Source organism: Salvia hispanica, chromosome 5 (genome assembly GCF_029641045.1).
Source record: "Salvia hispanica isolate PSC_SH4W2 chromosome 5, Shi_PSC_v1, whole genome shotgun sequence".
NCBI lineage: Eukaryota > Viridiplantae > Streptophyta > Magnoliopsida > Lamiales > Lamiaceae > Salvia > Salvia hispanica.
Window position 1 is genome coordinate 19305325 of NC_142696.1, and position 25296 is coordinate 19330620.

General features: G+C 32.0%; 1 protein-coding gene across 1 annotated transcript; it reads right to left on the reverse strand.

The window, feature by feature from the left end:
* Positions 1–14065: 14065 nt before the first annotated feature.
* Positions 14066–14657, reverse strand: LOC148926410 (uncharacterized). Its single transcript, XM_089058387.1, has 2 exons — positions 14565–14657; positions 14066–14449 (listed from the first exon to the last, which is right to left on the reverse strand). The coding sequence occupies exons 1-2, from the start codon at positions 14655–14657 to the stop codon at positions 14066–14068; spliced, it is 477 nt and encodes a 158-aa protein (XP_088914513.1).
* Positions 14658–25296: the final 10639 nt, after the last annotated feature.

The following is a 25296-nucleotide window of genomic DNA, read 5'->3' on the forward strand; positions in this document are numbered from 1 at the left end:
ATTCTGTTGACAACATGTGTTTTAATCGGTGTATTCTAATTAAACTGGACATTTTGATCCTTGTAATTTGAAGCTTATTCTGATATTTTGGCTTACATAACTTATAACAATTGTCTAAGAATTTTACAAGAGTGCAGCCACCTTTTTAGAGATAACTAAAGCTGTTATGTTGTTGATTCATTCTCTGTTGACATGACTTGAAAAACTGTTGACATGATTTATGTTCCTTGGTAAATATTCTATGTTGTAGGGTCTGTTATTCCAATTTGCAAGCCTGAGTTGAGGCCTTATGAAGGTCAAAAATTTTATTCTCTTGAGGAAGGAATTTCATTTTATGAAAACTATGCTCAGGAGTGTTGTTTTGATTGTCGAAAATTTGGGAATAGGTCTAGTGGTGGTGTTATTATTTTTCAGTATATTGTTTGCAATAGACAAGGATTTCATACAGTAGATTCATTGGATGTTGATGTTAATGTATCTGAGGATGGTAATGTGTCTGATGATGATGAAGTATCTTCAAAGAAGAGACGTAGACGTGGCACGAAAAGGTGTGGATGTGGAGCGAGAATTAGTTTTAAGTTTTTTTTTCTGATTTTGGTGATAAGTATTACCTTGTGCATCAGTTTGTTGAGGAACACAATCATACTATGGTTGACAAAGATCATAAGAGATTTATGAAAGGTAATCGGAGTTTGAATGATGTTCATCACAAGTTTGTTGAAGATTGCACCAAAGCTAACATCGGTCCTACCTCTACTTTTAACTTATTAAAAGAGTTTTTCGGTGGTTATGACGTTGTTGGGTGTACATTGACTGATGTTAGGAATTGTTCACGTGATATTAAAGAGAAATTAAAAGAAGTGGATGTGCAAATGACCCTAAATCAGATGCAAGAGAAGAAGAGAATTTGTGAAGGCTTTTTCTACAAATATCAATTATCACCTGAAGATAATAAGTTAGTGAGCTTATTCTGGTCTGATGCTGAGTCTCGGAAGCATTACCACATGTTTGGAGATGTTGTAGCATTTGATACAACATATTCAACAAACAGGTAGTTTATTTATTATACTTATTAATTGACATAGATAGTAGTTGATATGGTAGTTGACATATGATACATTTGTACTTTGCATCATTTCTGATTTAATAGTTGACATAGCATATACCTATAATTGACATTATTGATGTTTTGTGTTGATGTATTTGTTCAATAGGTATCGTATGGTGTTTGGTCCATTTACTGGGAAAGACAATCATGGGTGTCCTATTGCGTTTGGAGCTGGTTTCGTATCCGGTGAGAATTGTGATGCATTTTCATGGCTTTTCATTGTATTTGTTGAATGCATGGGTGTTGCTCCAAGAATCATAATCACTGACCAAGATTGGGGAATGAGGCTTGCCATTGATAAGGTATTACCTGGTACAAGGCATCGTTTGTGTATGTGGCATATTATGAGCAAGTTATTTAAGAAGATACCTAAATCAATTTCTGATAGAGAAAAGTTTAGTAAGGAGTTTAAGTCTTGTGTTTGGTCAGAGTTGTTAGATCCGGATGAGTTTGATATATTATGGACTAGTATTGTTGAAAAATATAGTGTAGAAGATCATAAGTGGTTTAAGGATATGTTTTTTATCAGACAGATGTGGATCCCAGCCTTCTTTAGAGATGTTCCTATGGGTTCTTTAATGAGAACAACATCTTTTTCAGAATCTGAAAACAGTTTTTTTAAGAGGTATTCGAAACCGTTGTTCAATTTTGCTGACTTCACTCTTCAGTATAACAATGCCATTGATGCTCAAAGGAATCAAACTGAAAGGCTTGACTATTATGATTCTGTAATCACTCCAAAATATGTCACTGATTTAGCATTTGAGAAGCAATTGGGATCTGTTTACACAGATAGGATGTTTAGAGTGGTACAAGATTTGATTGTTGAGGTTGATAAGAGTTGTCGGAGTAGCATGTCCACATTGGAGAACATCGAGGTCTTCAAAGTTTCTGATGCTAGAAAGAAGATCTTTACAGTAAGACATGAGATAGAGACTGAGTCATATGAATGTGAGCGTAAACTATTTTTAAGGTGTGGTTATCTATGCAGCCACCTTTTTTTCATCCTCAGAAACAAAGATGTCAACAATATTCCAGAGAAATATGTTGGTAACCGTTGGCTTAAAAGTGAATTACTAAAGGCAGTTCATGGTCTCACAATTGATGAAAGTGCGTCTGACAGAGGTATGCAAACTGTTTTCTATACATATTTCAGTTTAAGTTTTAGCATGTGTTGTTTAAGCTGTTGACATATCTTATATAGACAGTTGACATCTTATATATGTTGTTGACATTTTATATGTGCGCAGGTTCTAACAAAGATGACAAACCAAAGATTGCTAACAGATGTCATGGTCGTTACTTTGGTCTATATCAGCGTGCTTTTAGAAATAAAGATCATTTGATTGCTTTGGATAATTTGCTTGCGGGTATTGGTCCTCAAATCTTTAAAGATGACTGTGCTGGATCGTCTTCTCTTGATAAAAATGATTCAATCATGAACATATATGGTATTGCTGTTCCTGAAGAAATAACTGCCCATGCTCCAGATGTGGTTAGTACAAAAGGAGGTGCAAGTGACAAGAAAAGTAAGATTAAGTCAAGCATAGAGAAAGCAATTGAAAAAGCAAATAAACCTCATAGGCGTTGTGGAAAGTGTCACAAAATTACTGATCATAATGCTAGAAGTTGTGGCAGAAAGGAGACATGATTGTTTTTTTTTTTTTAATAGTCAGGGTTTTTTTTTATTTGTTGACATAGACTACAAATTATTAACATTTTCTCATCTGTTGTTTATATCTGATTTTAATCTCTATTGACATCTATTTATGATTCTGTTTTTTTTAATTATAAGATTTGTTTTCTGAGTTGTACACCTTTATACAAAGTGTTGACATTTGGTTATAAGTTGTTGACATTTCAATACAAGTTTGACATGCCTTGCTTTGATGCTCCTTCATGTTTTTAATGTGCACATGTCAACCACTTAAAAATTAAGTCAACTATATATACTTGTCATGTCAACAAGTAATATAATTATGTCAACTATGATGCACATCGTGTCAACGGCACATACCAGTCATGTCAACAAGGCTACATATCGTGTCAACTACAAGTACAAGTTATGTCAATTATTTTTCCAACTATGTTAACTATACGTACTAGCCATGTCAACAACTAATATAATTATGTCAACTATGGTGAACTTCGTGTCAACGGCATATACTAGTCATGTCAACTATGTTTTAAGCCATGTCAACTACACGTACAATCCATGTCAACTATATTAGTTTTACAATTATATCAATTTTTGTGCATATCGTTTCAACGGTACATAAAATTCATGTCAACTACACGTTAGAGCCGTGTCAACTACATATATAAGCATGTATACTATATTACATAGTATTTTAACTACAAATTGAATCATGTCAGTCATGTCAATTACGTTACATACTATGTCAATTACGCATAAAATCATTTTAACAACAATTATAAGTCATGTCAACTATGCACAGAATTGTGTCAACAATAAGTATAAGCCATGTCAACACCAATTATAAGTCATGTTAATAACAATTATATCAACTATGGTGCATATAGTGTCAACGATACATAAATGTCATGTCAATTACACGTTAAAGCTGTGTCAACTATATTATTTACTATTTTAAGTATCTATAGAATTATGTCAACAACAATTATGAGTCATGTCAATAACAATTATAAGCCATATCAACAATAATAATAAGTCATGTGAATCATAACAAAATTAACAGAAAATATACATTTTCATAAGTTCAAAAGTTAGAAACCACAGTAGTAGCTGTTTTGAAATCCATCCCAAAACAAGAAAGCTAACAACATTAAATGTTAAATACATCCCAAATTTTGTTTCACTACTTTCTATTAACAAACCACTTTTTGTATTTGTTGTTTAAACTATTCAATCTGTGCTTGTTTTCTTCCATCCATGCATCAGCTACTTCTAAAATGGGCACTCTCTGGTTGTTGTAATTTGATGCAATCAAGTTGTAGCAATATCTTCCACGCAGTACCTGGAGTATCTTTATGTTGTGTGCAGAGAAGCCAATATTCCATTCACTGTCTTTTTTTCCAACATAATTTTCCATGTGTCTCATTAAATAGACACCACAGTCCTTTATGTTACTGCTTTTGGCCCACTTCAAGGAAAGAATATCGATGTAAGACTTGTTAATATTTTCGAATATGTCTAACAAGTTCTTCTTTTTGTAGTATGCCTCCAACATATTTTTCTGCAAATATATTAATAAATAAATAAAACTACAAATAAAAAACATTTTAACATTGTGCATAAATTATATCAACAGAATGTAGAGATTGTTTCAATAATATAAAAAAAATCATACCAGTAAACCAATTTCATGGCCATACTCCTCTAATGCTTCCATGCCATTAACTTTTTTGTTGTCTATGATCTCAATCTTACTTTGTTTCAGCCAAAATACTACCAGGTAGTAACGTCGGTGTTCCCAGATTGGAAAGAAGACCTATATGACATTGAAGATAAAATTACATTCAAAGAACACATCCTAATATTTTCTCAAAAATTTAATTGTTAGATCTAATTACCAAATCAATGTTTCTCCAATCAAATTCTAGTCTTTTTTGAATCTCATTCTCTATTTCATCAATGAATTTGTTTGTAGCCATCATAGTATTCCAACTTTCTGGCCGATTTGTAACATTGAAATTCTGCAATTAACATATTTGGTTAAGGAGATCTGTAATTCAAATATTTTATATAAATTTTTAGATTACTTACAGTTGGAGATGTTGTCATGAAAAAGCGTGCAAGTGAAGTTGTTGGCTTTTCTTTTTCAATGTTGTTCAAATGTGAAGCCCATAAGTCAATAACACCAGATTTGATTTCTTCATGGGGCTTCAGTGAGTTGAACAATTCTTTGGATGCCCAAGTAAAATCATCATCATACACACATGTATTCCTGAAATGAAGTTATAAAAGTAATATATGAACAACAATCATAAATCTTGTCAACTATTTAGAAAACTAAATTATACATACTCATCTATTCTTCCAGTTTCTACTATGTAGTAGTAGAGATCTCTTTCATGAAGTTCGAGGTATGGCAGTATATCAACATCATTTACTTCTGCTTTGTTGAGTTCTGATTTGTTTTTAGCTTCTAGAAGTGCAATCTCAGATAATGAAGCAATATTCTGTTTTCAGTGGACATAAAATTCATGTCAACTACAAATTCTTGCCATGTCAACTACGGTACATAATATGTCAACTTCTCATAGAGGCCATGTTAACTACATTTATAAGTTATGTCAACTACTCATAGAGGCCATGTCAACTACACGTAGAAGCCATGTCAATAATTATTATAACTCATATCAACTACACTATCAAGTCATGTGAACAACACTTCACTCATTTTATAAAAATAATATACTGTTTAATTTTAGTTTTAGTTACCTCAACAATATTATCTTCTTTATCCATATCTTCTGGAAGTGCAATCTCAGATAATGAAGCAATATTCTATTTTCAGTGGACATAAAATTCATGTCAACTACAAATTCTTGCCATGTCAACTACGGTTCATATCTTGTCATAAAAGTAATGTCAACTACGGTACATAATATGTCAACTTCTCATAGAGGCCATGTTAACTACACTTATAAGTTATGTCAACTACGGTACATAATCTGTCAACTATTCATAGAGGCCATGTCAACTACACTTATAAGTTATGTCAACTACACGTAGAAGCCATATCAATAATTATTATAACTCATATCAACTACACTATCAAGTCATGTCAACAACACTTCACTCATTTTATATAAATAATATACTGTTTAATTTTAGTTTTAGTTACCTCAACAATATTATCTTCTTTATCCAGTGGGTTTTCTCACAATATTATCTTCTTTAATTTTAGTTTTAGTTACCTCAACAATATTATCTTCTTTATCTGGTTTAAAATCAAGTACAATAAAAATGTCAACAATACAGTAATATAATGTCAACCATATAACTATCTTGACAACCATTCAAACAAGCTCACATTATGTCAATAATTATTGTATAAAATGTCAATATCACTATTTCAACAAAATGTCGACAATACAGTATTATCATTTCAAAATTTATAGCAACTACAATCATACATATAACAATTGCCATCATACCCTGTAGACATACTTTGTAATCCTTTGACACTTCACATATGAATTCATTTTTGTGTGTACAGAACATATCTATTTTATAGGAACCATATGACTATGTCAAAAACAATTCAAACAAGCATACATTATGTTAAAAATTATTTTATAAAATGTCAATACCACTATGTCAACAGACATCTTCTAATGTCAATAATCATAAAAATTTAAATACATACTACTTAACCTCAAAATTATTCTTCTGGTGTTTTAAAAAAGCAAAAGTCGAACTCATCAGATTATTAAATAATGAAACCTAAAAATAAAATCTTTTAGATAATAAAACTTTGTTTTAAAAAACTGAAATTGAAGTCATACAATTAATAAACGAAAGAAATCTTTAACCTGAATGAGTCGTTTCAGTACTATTTGTTGATTTGGTGTTGACCTCCGTTTCTGATGTCGTTTTTACAGGAAAGCCCGACGATCCAGTTGAATCACTTGTGATTTTTTGTCCAGTTGACATTCCTAATACTCTTAATCGATTTAGAAATCTAGAAAAGAGATGAAGTCGAGTAGATGTAGGTTTTGTATATGAGATAGTAGTCGAAATTTTTTGAGCGGTAATGTATTTGTGAGAGAGAAGAAGATAGAATAGAGTGTAGGTTATCTCTCTCTTGTTGGCATTTATTACTATGACTTAAATTTTTTTCCGGCATTTTATTAGAAAAAAAGACAATGACATCTTTAACTTTTGAATAAAAAAAGGCAGTTGACATGATTTATATTTTCTTTTTTGTTTTTGACATTTAATTTGCTTTATATTGACATGTGTTGTATGACCATAATTTATAAATTTGTTCCAAATATTGAGTTTTCTGAATATTTTATATGAAGCCTATTGATAAGATGTTCAAATTTTTCCTATAAGTTATTGACATTTGATAATTAAGGTATGGACAAAATGTTGAATTTTTATATGGACACTATTAACATGTTTTTTATGATAATCTTACCAGTACATATTTAAAATTTAAAAATTAAGAAAAATAGGTGTAAATATTTTTTAGTTACAAGAATTGTTTTTGAGCTGTTGACATTCAATTCAAGTTGTTGACATTTCTATTTAAGTTGCTGTACTGATTTCATAGTTGACATATTATTAAAGATTGCATTGGTTTTTTTTCAATGTTGTTCAAATGTTGAAGTTGTTGGCTTTTCTTTTTCAATGGACATAAAATTCATGTCAACTACAAATTCTTGCCATGTCAACTACGGTTCATATGTTGTCCTAAAACTAATGTCAACTACGGTACATAATATATCAACTACTCATAGAGGCCATGTCAACTACACTTCTAAGTTATGTCAACTACTCATAGAGGGCATGTCAACTACACTTATAAATTATGTCAACTACACGTAGAAGCTATATCAATAATTATTATAACTCATATCAACTACACTATCAACTCATGTCAACAACACTTCACTTATTTTATAAAAATAATATATTGTGATAATTGTTTTACGTATCCATGTGAATAATACATAGAAAACATGTTGATAACAATTTTAAGTCATGTCAACTACAAATACTAGCCATGTCAACAAAAGTCAGAATACATAATAATCATTTTAAAACCAATCCACAAAATAAGTTAACATCATACATTAAAATCTGTTTTTGTTCACTTCCTCTTTCTACAACTAAACAACTTCTTGTATTTGTTGTCTAGCTTATGCAATTTTTCCATGTTTGCTTCCATCCAATCACGAGCTAGTTGTAACATTGTTGATCTCTGGTTATTGTAAATTGATGCAATCATCGTGCAGCAATATCTTCCCCTGAGTATTTGGATAATCTTCAGACTACGCGCAGAGAAGCCGATATCCCAATCACTGCTCTTTTTCCCAACATAGGTCTCCATGTGCCTCATCAAATAGACACCGCAGTCCTTTATGTTTGTGGTTGTTGCCCATTCTAAATTCACAAAGTTGAATGAAGACTTGTTTATATTTTCTGAAAGATCTAGCAATTTCTTCTCTATGAAGTATCCTTCGAACATATCTTTCTGCAAAATATATAAATAATTAAATTAAACTACATGTATAAAGCATTTCAACACAATGTAGAGAATATGTCTATAACATAGATAAAAGCATACCAGTAAGCCAATATCAATATCATAATTCTTCAACGGATCTGTATCTTTAAGTGGCTTTATATTATCTATGATGTCAATGATGCTTTTCTTCATCCAATATACTACAAGGTAGTAATGGTTATCTGCACAAACTGGGAAGAAGACCTGTATGACATGAAATATATAATTATATACATAGAATACTTGTTCATATTCTAACATAGATATCATTTTTAGATCTTATTACCAAATCAATTTTTCTCCAGTTGAAATTTGGTCTTCTTTCAACCTCATTATCTATCTGAGAAATAAAATTTCTCTTTGCTGTCAAAGCATCCCAATTTTCCTGCCGATTTGTTACATTGAAGTTCTGCAATTAACATATTTGGTTAGGAAGACATGTGACTCAAACAGTTTACATATAATTTAAGATTACTTACACATGGAGATGTACTCATAAAAAAGCGTGAAAGTGATGTTGTTGGCCTTTCATTTTCTCTGTTGTTCAGGTTTGAAGCCCACGCGTTTATTACACCCACATTAATTTCAACATGGGGCTTCAGTGATAAAAACAATTCCTTGGTCGCCCAAGTAAAATCATCTTCATAAACGCATGCATTTCTGAAATGAAGTTATACAAATGACATATGAAAAATATTTATAAATTATGTTTACTACATAGAAAACTAAAAATACTTTTTAGATCAATGAAATATTAAATAATGCATACTCATCTGTTCCTTCTGTTTCTAGTATGTAGTAGTAGACAGTTCTTTCATAAGATTACAGGTATGTTTTTGTATCTACAGTTCTTATGTCAACTGGAGAGCCTAGGAATGGGTCGGAATGCATTTTATCATCAGACTCTTTCACACTAGCTTCTGTCAGTGGAATCTCAGAGCATGAAACAACAGTCTTCTGTCAGTGCAAATAAAATTCATGTTAGTTTCAATTAAAAATCATGTCAACAACTAGTATAATTATGTCAAGTATGGTGCATATCATGTCAACCGCACATACTATGTCTGCTACACACAGATACATGTTAACAGCAAATAAAATTCACATCAACAACAATTATAAGACATGTCAACTACACATACAAATCATGTCAATAACAATAATAACCAATTGTCAACCACACTTTCAAGCCATTTCATAAAAACAATACAATATCTAATTTTAGTTTCTGTTACTTTACTTAACAATATTCTCTTCTTTCTCTTTTCCTTTCTGCTGTTGCTTTGCTTTGTTCATTTCAACATGTGTGTCATCCATTGAACTTGCATCTGGTGGTGAAATAGTATAGGCTGATTCACTATTGTTATCACCCACTGTGTCTTCTTTTGTTCCTTCTTCTTCTTTTTCTTCAACAGCCTATTAAATTAGTAATTTATAATTAATTCTAAATAACAAAAGACGAGATTTGGCTCATCCCTTTAGGATCAGAAACTGGCAATGTAGGGATATGGATTATGTTTCTTTCTCTTGTCAACTACAGTACATAATATGTTAACTACTCATAGAAGCTATGTCAACAACACTTATAAGTTATGTCAACTACACGTAAAAGCCATGTCAATAATTATTATAAATCATATCAACTACACTATCAAGTCATGTCAACAGCATTTCTTTCATTTTATAAAAATAATATAATGGATTTTAGTTATACTTACCTCAACAATATTATCTTCTTTATCCATTTGATTTTCTCTGTCCGTTTCAACATGTGTGTCATCTTCATTCACCTTATCTTCAAGTTGTTTCAACTGAAATATATTACGTTATGTCAATTATATTTTTATCTATAATATGCAGAATATCTTTAGAGTTTAAGATAATTATTGTAAATTGTACCTGTACAAGATCTTTCTGATTTTCTATCTCACTCCTCTTATTACCAGATTCTAGTACAAGTGTTGACATAGGAGACACTGATTCATTATTGACGCCACATGTTGTTTCCTCTTTTGATGCTCCTCCTTCTTCTTGTTCTTCATTATCTTGTTCTTCATGTACTTCTTCATTAGCAGTCTATAGAAATAGTAATTTATAATTAATATTAAATTAATTTCAGCTTTGAGAAATGTATGTAAATAAAATGGTCCATGTCAACTACACGTAGAAGTCATGTCAATAATTATTATAACTTATATCAAATACACTATCAAGTCATATCAACAACACTTCACTTATTTTATAAAAATAATATACAGTTTAATCTTAGTTTTAGTTACCTCAACAATATTATCTTCTTTATCCAGTGGATTTTCTCTGTCCGGTTCACCATGTGTGTCATCTTGGTTCTCCTTATCTTCCTGTTATTTCAATTGAAACACATTATGTTATGTTAATTATATTTTTTTCTATAAAATGCAGAATATGTTTATAGTTTAAGATAGTAATTGTAAATTGTACCTGTTCAAGGTCTTTCTGGTTTTCTGTCTCACTCTCCTTGTTATCAGACTCTAGTACAGGAGGTGATATAGGAGACGCTGATTCATTATTGATGCCACATGTGTTGTCCTCTTTTGATCCTTCTTGTTCTTCTTGTCCTTTACTTTGTTGTTTTTCACGTACTTCTTCTTCAGCAGTCTATTGAAAAGGTTATTTATAATTAATATTAAATTAATTTCAACTTAGAGAAAAGGTATGTAAACAAAATGATGTACTTACTTTGTTATAGCAATCTCTCCATTTGAAAGTTGGAAATTTAGTCAAATCTTCAAGTTCTTCCTTTTTCTTTTCAACAGTAACTAGTGCTTCACAGATTGTTTTACAGTTATCAAATGCCTCATTTTTGTCTTGAAGAAATGACTCTGCCAATTTTACACACTTGTCTTCCACAGATTGAACAGAAGTTGTTGGGCATCCAATTGCAGATCTAGCAATATCACATACTAATCCAAATAGATGATTAGTTTGGACGTGTGTAGGAACTTCTTCAAGGGTTTTTACTAGATTTGTCTTCCCATAATTTATGAGTATAATGTATTTCATTACATTCTGCATGATATCTTTTGGGACAATGTTTTGGGAAGACCCAACCCCACTGTCAACTACGTGTGGAATCTGTTGTTGAGGCTCCTGCTCCTGCTCCTGCTCCAGATTACGGACATATCTTCTGAAGATAAGTCCATTACCAAATATTCCCACATCTATCTCCTTATCTTCCCTAGCCTGGAGATGTGTGCTTGTCCAGCCTTTCATTAATGGGAATGTGCGAGGAACTGAACGTTTGGCTTGTAAAACTCTATCCATATAGCAGAGCTGCATATAAAATACATATCAATAACAATTATAAGCTATATCAACTACATATACAACATTATGTCAACATTATGTTCACTATTAATAATCTTTAATGTGAAACGTAAAACATACCATGAGCAAAGGAAGTGGTCCTGCAAAAGCATTCATCTTTTTCTTTGACCAATTTTCCTTTGCAAACTTCAGAACAGACAATGTATACGAACACCAGTTGACATTTCGAATATTGTCCAGATCGTCAACTATTTCCCCAATCTTAGACTTTATTGTTCCACATGTTGATGGCTCAATCAATCCTGATTCTAATAGTAACAAGAACAATCTTTTGAATCATGGTCCTCCTTCACTATCTTTTAACATAAGCTCTTCCACAGCTTTATGGCTAACATTTCCTCCTTTTATTTCACAATGTTTGGCTATATCTCTCATGAAAGATGCATTACTTTTACAGTTATCTCTGGAGTAATTTATCCTACCTCTCAGAAATCCATATACCAGCTCCACATCATCCTCTGTTATACTAACACTTCTCCTATTATTTAGCTTTATCTTGCACTCTTTTTCATCAAAACATTTCACCAATTCAAATGCCAAATAGGTAGGAATGTAATCGATTTTGAAATGAAAAACATTCCCAAAACCCATTTCCTTGACAGCATTAATCTGGGCCTCATTCAATTTTCTCAGTGTTTCAATAAAATACCACGTCTTCCTTTTGACTAGAAGCCTTTTAGAAAAGAAATTACTTTTCTTTTTCTGTTCCTTAGCCTCTGTATACATTTCATTCTGTTTTTTACTTCTAATCTCAGAAGCAATTAATGGTCTCTTGTCATTTTTTCTTTTACTTCTAATCTCAGATCTAGTCAACTCATCCCCATCAATTGATGTACTTCTTTTTCTTTTTGTTGTGTTCTTTTTTTCTGGTTTAAAAGCAAGTATAATAAAAATGTTAAAAATACAGTAATATAATGATAACCATATAACTATCTTGACAACCATTCAAACAAGCTCACATAGTCACATTATGTCAATAATTATTGTATAAAATGTCAATATCACTATTTCAACAAAATTTCAACAATACAATATTATCATTTCAAAATTTATAGCAACTACAATCATATATATGACAATTGCCATCATAACCTATTGATATACTTTGTAATCCTCTGACACTTCACATATGAATTCAAGTTTGTTTTTACAGAACATATCTATTTTATAGGAACCATATAACTATGTCAACAGCAATTCAAACAAGCATACATTATGTTAACATTTATTTTATAAAATGTCAATACTACTACGTCAACAGATATATTTTAATGTCAATAATCATAAAAATTTAAATACATACTACTTAACCTCAGAAATATTCTGCTGCTTTTTAAAAAAAGCAAAACTCGAACTCATCAGATAATTAAATAATGAAACCTAAAAATAAAATCTTTTAAATAATCAAACTGTGTTTTTCAAAAGTGAAATTGAAGTCATACAATTAATAAACCAAAGAAATCTTTGACCTGAATGAGTCATTTCAGTAGTATCTGTTGATTTAATGTTGACATCCATTTCTGACATCGTTTTACCAGGAACGGTCGACGACACTGAATCACTTGTGTTTCTTTCTTCTGTTGACATTCCTAATACTCTAAATCGATTTAGAAACCTAGAAAAGAGATGAAATCGTTTAGACGAAGGGTTTGAATATTAGAGAGAAGCAGAAATTTCTTTGAGCGGTAATCTATGTGTGAGAGAGTAGGTGTTAGAGAAATATTTATTATACTGCTTTTTTATGACTTAGTGGTAATCTATGTGTGAGAGAGTAGGTGTTAGAGTAGATGGTTTTGAATTATATTTTTTTTCATCCGTTTTATTAGAAAAAAAAAAAGGCAGTTGACATTGTTAATATTTGAAAAAAAGGCAGTTGACATGACAATTATTTAGTTATTGCCATTACATAGAGTTTATTTATATATATATTTTTTTTTCACGTTTAATTTGCTTTATACTGAAATGTATTGTATGACTATAATTCGTCAATATCTTCAAAATATTGAGTTATCTGAAATTTTATATGAAGCCTAATGACAAGCTGTTCACATTTGTTGAGTTTTTATATGGAAACTATTAACATGTTTTTTATGATAATGATGCCAGTACATATTTAAAATTAAAATATGAAGAAAAATAGCTGTTCATTTTTTTAGTTAAAACAATTGTTTTTGAGATGTTGACATAAAATTCAAGTTGTTGACATTACTATTGAAGTTGCTTTACTGATTTCATAGTTGACATATTATTACAGGCTGCGTAGTTTAAATTGATATATAATAATTGTTTTACACATCCATCTAAAAAACATGATAACATCAAATATTCAAACGAGTCTTTGTTCAAATCAAAATAAAACAACTGTTTACTTATTGGTTCTACGGCTAAACCATTCCTTGTACTTGTTCTGTAACGCAGATAATCTTTGCTTGTTTGCATTCATCCAGATGTTAGCATGACATATCATATCCATACACTTCTTGTTGCTCTCTGATGTAAGCATTGCTTCGCAATATCTTCCTATGAGTACCTGTAGAATCTTCAAGCCGCGTGGAGTAAAGCCAATATCCCAATCCCTTCCCTTCCTGCCAAAGTATGTCTCCATATGTCTCATCGTATAAACACCGCTGTCTTCTTTATTGGTGCTTGTGGCCCAATCTAAAGGAATAACCTTATAAGGACACTTCTTTATATTCTGTGATAGATCTGTCATGTTATTCTCTACAAAGTATGCCTCAAACATATCTTTCTGCAAATATATAAACAACTAAATTAAAATTTGCATACAAAGCATTTTAGCAAGATACATAATTTATGTCAACAAAAATCTAAACATAATGTTAGCTATATTTGAAAAAGCATACCAGTATTGCAACATCAAAGCTATACTTTTCCAAGGGATTCTTGTCTCTAGGTGGTTTGGCACTATCAATTATCTCAATTTTGTTCATCCTCATCCAGAATACCACAAGATAGTAATAGCCACTTTTAAAAACAGGGAAGAATACCTGTATTGTATGTTAGATAAAATTAGAGAAAAGAATTTGACAACTCCTGTAGAAAACTATGTAGGTGAAACTGTGAGATATTTGCACAAAAATAAATTTGTTACCAAATCAATCTTTCTCCAGTCGAAATCTTCTATTGTTCTAATCTCCTGTTGAATTCGCGACACAAAGTTGTTCTGGGATTGTAATGGATCCCAATGAGGCTGCCGATTTGTTATATTCAAATACTGCATTTAACATTTTTTTGTTAGTGAAATTTGTCATCCAAATAGTTGACACAGAAATTTAGATTACTCACGCATGGGGATGTTGTCAGAAACAGGCGCGGAGGTGAAGATTTTGCCCTTTCTCTTTCCTTGTAGTTCAGGTGTGCTGCACATACATCAATTACACCTGTACTGATTTCTGAATGGGGTTTCAGAGATGAAAACACTCATTTGCTTTCCCAAACAAAGCCATTAGTGTAGACACATAAATCACTGACATAAAAGCATGCAGACAACATTTAAATATCATTCATAAATTATGTCAACTGTATGTAAATATAAAAGGATTGTAGAGATTATTCAAAGAATTAAAGTATGCATACTCTTTTGTTCCTTCAGTTTCTACTATGTAGTAGTACATATCTCTTTCGTCTGGGTTCAGGGTTGCTTTCATATGCACAGCTCGTATTTCAAATGGTGAGCGTAGCACTGGGCTAGGACGTATTTCAGCACGAGTCCGTTTCTCTCTAGCTTCAACCAGTGGAATCTCAGAGATCGGAACAGGATTCAGATGCTGTTGTCAGTGAATTTAATGTTAGTTGCAATTACAAATCTTGTCAAATATATTACACTAACTGTTTCAATAACTAATATGATTATGTCAACTACAGTACATATCATGTCAACTGCACTACATATCGTGTCAATAACTGTGTCAATTAAATTTTAACAACTATTACAAGCAATGTAAACAATAATTCATTCATTTTTTTACCTTGTAAACAATCATTCTTCTTTCCGTGTTTTCAGCAGTTTTTTCTTTTTCCTCATGCATCTTCTCTTTCCCTTTATGTTATTGTATATGTATGTTGGATTCAGGAGGAGTGTCATCCAGTGTTTCAATACCCTCTCTCATCATATACTCAACAATTGAGCATGCATCTGCATCCTCCCTGTCTTCCTGAAACTCCATGCTATACCATGTGAAGAGCGTGTGTGTTTTGTGATTGCTGTGTCTCTTCCTAGTGCTTGTAAAATTATCAAGCCTCCTAGATCCAGCGAATCGACTAGATCGCAGGGTCTAGGAACTCGCGGAACTGGAGAATCTCGGTCGTTGGATACACAGAACACTCCTTCAAAACCCTCAACCACGAATACTAAAATTTAGCACAGGGAAGTAGGGATCGATCCCACAGAGATGGATGCGTAATGAATATGCATAGAGATCTGGAAACTATTTTTGGTTTGGCTGCTGCCACGCATTTTTTTTGGGTTGAGGAAATTAAACTAGGTTTGGAAATGAACTCTGCTATGCTAACAGCTAGATCTAGGCAGAAATGAATATTGCATGAAAACTAAGTCCAGACAATCACTAGATGTAAAGACTCGTAACTAATTTACCTAGACCAGGGAATTTAAAATGCAAGTGGGACCCAAAGCTGAAAAGGTAGATACGGACGAAAAGAAAAGCTGCAGAATAACTAACTAAAGCATCAACTGAAAAAATGACTTCATCTTCTCCGACGGACTCGCAAGAACACTCGGTAAACTTAATAGGACGCGATTCAGAAGCAAACAATCAGATTTAAAACAAGTAGGTAACATACGAAAAGATAACAGAAAAATCTACGCTACTAGACGAAGCCAAACAGAAACAGAGCATAACACTTGAAATTCATGCACAAATCTATCTCCCCTGCTCAGATCCAAAACTCGGATGCTAAATCCACTCCGGATCCAAGCATCCGACACAAAACTCCAACCAAAAACAGCTCCATAACAACAGATTTGGATTCTCCACAGATCAACAACAACAATTACAGATCAACAACCAAACTCCCAGATCAAACACCATGTCGACAGAGAAAATAGCTCAACATAAATCAACTCCAACAAAGGTAAATGAACCAAACAGAAATGCATAGGAAATTAAGCAACATCAACAGCAGATTCGACTCCCGAAAGTGAAGTTCGAAACAAGAAACAACAAACTGGATTTAAAACGATTGTATCTTCGCCCTCACGCGGACGGTGTTACGTCGGAACTACTGAACTAAAAAACGACCCCCTTAACCAACCCGAATTTCCATTTCCAAGTGTGTGTGTGTGAGCTAAGAGCGAGAAAAAAGTCCTTTCTTTTCGTGCTGCATACTCCTCCATTTATAGGCGTTGAGGTGGGGCCCAGCGAGGTATAGATAGACCTTGTTGCCCTCAGCTATTAACTCCCTTCCTCTAGCCTTCTTTTCCTTCAGTTTTGATCAATTTCTGCTCTGTTCCTCGCTAGACTGTTTCCTCCAGTATCTCCTGGATCTAGCGCTTTATCACACACCTGGCTTAATCAAACATGTTAGACCCAGCAGAAATGTGATGTTTTTCACTATATAACCAATGCATGAAATTAGCCTTATCACCATGTCAATTATATTTTAATCTATGTCAACTATGATATCCACAATGTCAATAACTAATATAAAATCATATAAAAATATTCAAGAGTTTAATATAATCATTATAAATTGTACCTGTTCATTTATGATATCAACAATAACATTTGTTGCCTTGATTGCTTCTTCATTGTTGCTGATTTCAAAGTCAGTACATGCTTTTGATAATAGATGCAAGGCATTTTGTGTTCTTAAAAGTCTATATCAGCTTCATCTTCTGCTTGAATTTTAAACTCAATTTTCCTGTTCTCAAATCCTATAATTGATGCTTCAATATTGACATGTGCAGGAGGATCATTTATTGGTGATGTCCTATCAGCTTCATCTTCTGCTTGAATTTCCAACTCACTACTCCTGTTTTCAACTTCTATAAGTGATGATTGATTATTGACTTGTCCAGGAGATTCAGTTGTTGGTGATGCCCTATCAGCTTCAACTTCTTCTTGCATTTCCAACTTAGTTCCACTGTTCTCAGATTCCATAATTGATTCTTGAGTATTGACATGTCCAGCATATTCAGTAGTTGGTGATGCCCTATCTGCTTGAACCTGTACTTGAATTTCCATCTCACTTCCTCTTTTCTCAGATCCTAAAACTGATGCTTGCTTGTTGACATGCTCTGAAGCATTGGCTTCTTGTTGTTGGAGAGATGGGGATGTTGTGTGTTGAGATCCTAATACGGCTGTCAAGATAGGAGAGTTTGATTCATTATCACCATCACACATCATGTTCTCCTTGCTTTGTTCATCTCCTTCAACAGTTTGTCTAACCTCTTCAGGATTATCAACTGGTGATGTAGGTAAATTTTCTCTATTTCTTTCTTCTACAGCCTGTTCAAAAATTAGTTCAACAATGTATCAACAAAATGATGTATTAATTTAAATATAGGTTTTTTATGTGCTTACTTTATTGAAGAAATCTCCCAATCTGAAAGTTGGAAATTCATTCAAATCTTCAAGTGTTTCATTTTCTTTTTCAGCATTCCGTATTGAGTCAAATACCGCTTTCCAGTTATCAACACCAACATTGTCGTCTATATGAAATGACTGGGACAAATGCAGGAAAGTGTCACTCACAGATACGACCGGAGATTTCTGGTTTCCAATTGCACTTCTAGCAATGTCACAAACAAATCCAAATAAACCATTATTTTTGATCTGTGAAGAAGCTTCTTTGAGGACTCTAACAAGATTGGTCCTTCCATCATTTATCTGATTGATGTATTTTAAAACATTTTTCACCATATCTGATGGTAGTATGTTCTGAGAAGAAGACCCCACCCCACTGTCATCTACATCAACTCTTTGTTCTTCATTTTCTTGCTGCTGCTCTTCATTTCGAATGTATCTCTTCTTTACATTTCCTAAACCAAAAACTCCTGCACTGATCTCTCTATCTTCTCTAGCCTGAAGATGCTCACTTTTCCATCCTTTCATTAATGGAAATGTCCGAGGAACAGGACGCTTGTCTTGTATAACTCTGTCTAAGTAGCAGAGCTGCATATGTTAAAAAATGCATGTCAATTACTATTGTGTCGTGTCTACTAAATACAAAAGCCACTTAAAATAACTAATACAGTTTATGTTAATTATAGTACGAGCTATATCAACTACACACACAACCTAATGTAATTATGTTAATAATCAACAATGCAAAATGTAAAACATACCATAAGGAAGGGAAGTGGTCCAGCAAATGCATTCTTTTCTGTGATTGACCAATTTTGTTTTGCAAATTTGAGAACAGATATTACATACGAACACCAATTTACATTTCTCACGTTATCCAGATCATCAATTATCTCTCCAATCTTAGATTCTACCATTCCACATGTTGATTGCTCAATCAATGTTGATTCTAGCAATAACAAAAACATTGTCTTAAACTGCCTTCCTCCTTGAAGATCATTGAACATAACCTTTAAAACATCGTTATGATTCACACTTTCTTTTTTCGTACCACATTTCTTTGCTATCTTCCTCATGAAAGCTGCATTACTTTTACACTTATCTCTAGAATAAGTAATGTCACCTCTTGGGAATCCATATACAAGCTCCACATCCTCTTCAGTGATATGAATTTGTTTACCATTGTTAAGCTTTATCTTGCACTTATTCTCTTCAAAAAATTTTAATAATACTAATGCTAATCTGCTAGGAATGTAATCAATCTTGAAATGTAGGACACTCTCGAAACCCAACTCCTTCACAGAATTAATCTATTCCTCATTCAGTCTGCTTATTGCATCAACAAAATATATTGGCTTCCTTTTCACTAGAAGCCTTTGAGATAGATTTTCAGCAATAACAATCTGTTTTCCATCTTCTACACTTTTCTTTTGCTTTTTCTTAACAATAATTAACTCTTTCTGAGATACTGAGGTACTCCTTTTTCGCTTGGATGTTCTTCTGTTTTCTGGTTTAAAATCAAACATAATAAATCTATATCAATTATACAAAGTATCATGACAATAACAAGTGTACTCTGTTGACATCAAGTGTGTGTATATTACTAAAATTATTTCATTAGATATACCAATCACAATTAATAGAATTTCAGGCATTAAGTATGCTCTATCATTAAAAGGTATTTTTCATATATAGTTAGAACAATTATATTATTACTATTATGTCAACAGTTAAAGTTGACATAACCTGTTGATTATCTTATAAAGTTTATGACAAGTATACTCTGTTTTATATAAATATGACTATGTCAACTATTATTTAAACAAGCTTAGAATATGTCAATAGCTATTGACATAGTACTATAACCATACATATGTTTTCTACAGCCATCCTAACAGCCATTGAAACAAGCATACCCTATGTCAATAGTTGTTGACATACAACTACAACCATACATTTGTAAGTTTTCTACAGCCACTCTAACAAGCATACAATATGTCAATACCTATTCAAACAAGCATACACTACTGTCATTACTGTCAACAGTATATTATTATAGCTATGTCAATAGCTAGTATATAAAATGTCAATAATCTTAAAAATTTAAACAAATCCTTAACTGGAAGATGAAGATTCTTCTCTTCCTTTTATTACAGCAGCATTTTTCGTTGGCATCTTTTCCGATTCTACAATCGCAAATCAACAAAAACATTCAGCAATTATCAAATTCATAAAAAACGAAATCGAGATGTTTATTAAAACACCAAAATCAAAGCAATATACTTAAAATATGAATCAATTTCTTAACCTGAAGAAGTAGCTTCATGCGTCGCCGATTTTGACTGCTGTTCCTCAGCTTCAATCGATTTTTCAACCGATTCTTTCCGATTTTCCTCTTCGTTCGTCATTTAGATCAGCGAGATTTTCAATGTTTTTGGTTTGAATTTTGAAAATCACCGAGTTGTTGCAGATTTTGAAGGATTCGAAGTGTATGAAGATCAGCGAGAGAGATTTTTGACGAGAGATTTTAGAGTTTGAAATCAGTTTGATGTTTCACGCTTTTTCTATTTATGAAATTACAATTTTACCCCCTTGTTGACATAATGTTGTATTTGTTGACATTTTGTTTAGCTTGTGGATTAGTGACCCATATTGCATCTCATTTCTCAATTTAGCTAAATAATCTCAACCTAACAAGACCCTATATATATATATATATATATATATATATATAGGTTTGTGTTAAAATGACAACCCCTCTTAAAATGACAACGTGACAACGCTTATACAACAATATTATAAACACTACACAGCAATATCCAACACGTTATACAGCAATCTATAGATTGCTGTCTAACGTGTTGGATATTGTTGTTCAAGAAAAATTGTTGTTTAAAGGCTACAAAATTGCTGCCCGTCTTTTTTGGTTTTTTTTTTTTTTTTTGCCACGTGGCAGCTTATTATTCGTCCACGTGTACAAATGATTGGCTAGAAATGGTGGTATGGTGTTATTTTAAGGGGTGGTGGCACCCTAACATGCCCCTATATATGGTACAAACTCAAAAATTATGATCTGGACCATTGAAAAATGTCAATAGATCATAAAAAAGCATCAACAGGAAAATGTCAACAGAATTTCAACGATAGTCAATGATTGATGTTGTGTTGATATTGTGTTGATACTGTGTTGACATTAAAATCTTGAAATTTTACACTGTGTTGATATTGTATTGAAACTGTGTTGAAGCTCTGTTGAGGAATTTTGAGTTTGTACAATATATAAGTTTGCATTTTATCACTATCCTATATATATATATATATATATATATATATATATGGATGTATTAAGATGACAACGCTCTTTATTGTAACACCATACCACCATTTTAGGCCATTGGATCTGAAAATCGTGTGCTTGTCATGCTGCCACGTGTAAAAACACGGAGGGGTAAAATAAGAAATTTCTAGTTTTACGTTACCAGATTGCAGTGCTATTCATTGAATATTGCAGTCTTACCACAATTATTTAGGATAACATCGTTACAGTATATGCATTAGCAAATTGCTACTAAAATTATAAAATTTAATCAAATTATGTTTCATCCAGGTATTTTAAAAATTAGGAAGAAAAAACACAAAATTTTTCATTGTTCGCAATTATTTCACGACCGAAAAAATAGATTGCCTACGTGTGATGTTTTTCAATCAAATGACTTTATACATACTGACATCTTCTAATTCACCGGCGGTGATGTCTATGTATAATCTCTCACCAACCCTATCAGATTTTCCATTAGTCCCATAAAACTAAACTATTTTTATCATTTGTGCATGTCCATCAAAATTAGATCTCGATTATAAATTAGATAACTTTTCTCTATGAGGACCCAACCATTTTTTCTCTTTTCTATCTTACTTTGACAATTGTGCATTAAACTCTTGCGTTTCAAATCTACCTTTTTTTTATGGAATAAGTGAAATAAAATTTAACCAAAATATTTCCATTTGTGATAATTGCGAGAAAAATATATATTCAACATTTATAGTTGGGTTAGATCGCAGTTGAGCCTATTTAGGGCTTATGAATAATTTATTCTACATTCATCACTTCATTTTATCGTTATGAAGCTCAAAGAAATAGTAGACTACTTAATCATATCAATATTTTACAGATCAACTAAATATTTCTTGCAAAATATTTTTAACAGTAACATCTTTTCTACCTATGGATATAAATTATTCACAAACATGATTAAATGTTGCATCTATATAAAAATAAATTAACAATTATTTCCATATGAAATTTATATTAAATCATGCATAATCTAAATGCATAATCTAAAACTATGTGAGATCAAGTTATCAACTCAAATATTATTATATATGGGAATTAATAAAAATGAACAAAGATATCATAACTAAACTGTTGATAGCTCTCTAATTCTTTTCATTTATCTATTTTTCTTTAATTTCTTGGGAGTGAAGATGGAGATGGAGGAGTAGCGCCGCCACATTTTACAGTCTCGCAATTGGTCACACATTCATCAACCTTCGTCACATCTGAAATATAATAAGATCATCTGAATTAGCATAATATACCTTCAATTCATTACTAAATAAGAGCACAAATACTGAGGATAATAATATATAATAGGGTAAATTGCTTGAAAAATAATACAATTTGGTCAAATTCTGGCTCGTCCTGAATTTTTAAAATTTAATTGAATAAACATATTTATATGTCGTTGATATGTTTCATCAAAACAACTCGTACTATTTTCTTTAAGAATAAATCACATCATGTAGCTCAATGGTGGAGACATCCACGTATGATTTCTCTACAATTAACACCACACGCTAGTTCAATAATAAAATTTCATGTGTGATGAATGCGAATAATTCGATACCCTATGATTTTTCTGACTGGTTTTTATATCATGGGACATACCAAACTTCATGATTTGTTTTGAAATTTTTTACAAGACAGTAAAAAAAATGAGTACAGGTATTTTAAAAATTACGGAGAAAAAACATAAAATTTGTCATTGTGCGCAATAATTTCATGACCGAAAAAATAGATTGCCTACCCATGATGTTTTTTAATCAAATGACTTTATACATTATGACATCTTCTAATTCACCGGTGGTGATGTCTATGTATAATCTCTCACCAGCCATATCAAATATTTCATTAGTCTCATAAAACTAAATTATTTTTGTCATTTTTGCATGTCCATTAAAATTAGATCATAATTATAAACCTGCAAGTATACAGAGTAGATCTAGTATAGCTAAAGGTCATTACCGGGATATCGAACACGGAGAATAGAATCACAAATTGTCTACCTTCTACTAAGCTTCTTTCACTATTTGGAAAAACAAAGATTTTGGAAATGTTTTGGAAACGAGAAAACTCGAAAGCATTAAACAACTAATTGCAACAAATTAAAGAGGTAAAAATATGAGAGATAAGAGAATTCCAAGGATGTGCGTTCACAGTTATGGTTATACAAGTTCCAACTACAATACCCTAGCACAATTTATACTTCGATAGAACGAGTCACACAAGTTATGCCCATGCGGTACAAGCGTAGATTACTAAAACTAGGGTTGTCAATCCTAGATTCGTAACTCCTGAAAGCTCTTAAGACCCTTGAAAAGTGCTCACTCTCAATTAACAGTGTCGTTTTAAAGGAAGCTAATTGTAGTGTCTACTAAGTGGATCTAACTTGCAAACCTCCTCTCACGATTATGTAGCAAGTTATATTAAATCTTCATCGAATGTGTCACTCAAGCATGAATGATGCACTTTTTATTAGCACTAAATAAACTTGCAAGTATACAGAGTATATATAGTATAGCTAAAGGTTAGTACCGGATATCGAACACGGGGAAGGCAAACACAAAGTGTCTATCTTCTACTAAGACTCAATTACTATTTGAAAAAGCAAGTAGGTTTTGGAAAACTTTTGAAAACTATAAATAATAAAAAGCATAAAACAACTAAAAGCAAATAAAACACGGAGATAAGCGATAGAGATAAGAGAATCCCAGGGATGTGCGTTCACAGTTATGGTTATACAAATTCCAACTACAATACCCTAGCACAGTTTATACTTTGAAAGGACGAGTCACCTAGCTTATGCTCATGCGATACAAACGTTGATTACAAAGTTAGGGTTGTCAATCTTAACACGTAACTCCAAAAAGCTCCTAAGACCCTTGAAAAGTCCTCACTCTCAATTAACAGTGTCATTTTAAGGGAAGCTAACTGTAGTATCTACTAAGTGAATCTAACTCGCTAGAACTCTGTCACAATTATGAAGCAAGTTATATTAAATCATACAAGATTGTGTCACTCAATCATGCAACATAAGAACTACTTAGGGAAGAAACAAAGTAAAAACAAAATGGATATTAAATAGAAAAAAAGAATTTGCATAACCAAAGTCTTTAAGTTTTAATTAAGATTTTTGTGGGAGTTTCATTTTTAATTAAGAGTTGCATTTTGATATTATCAATTGACCTCTGCAGGATTGTGTTTGAGTGACAGTTCTATTAATTGCACAAATGACTAAATGAAAGATAAGTTCATTAATATGTTGTTAATATGTTGATAATAAAGAGAAATTTTGACACATTTATTCTATTGTTTTAACTACTATTATTGTGTTGATAGGAACATTCTAGTCAGTTGTCAGAGTTCATGAAAGCTCATTTACATGGGCAGCAAGCAAGAGCTCATTCTTTTGTTCTTCAGATTTTGTTGGTCAAAATGATTTCTGATAAATGATTTTTTCTCGATCTCAACCTGATTTCTTTCTACATGTCAAATAGCATGATTTAGGTTTTATTATTAAATGAATGGAGTTTAGTTAGTAGTTCAGTTAGTTGTTTGGCAAATTTGTTTAAGGTGCTAATATTTGCTCATGATGCTAATAAAAATTCTTGGTTGGATGAAAGGAATTTTCTAATTAAAATAGTGAATGAATGTTAGTTTTAATCTTCTTTAGTCAATATCAAAGATTTT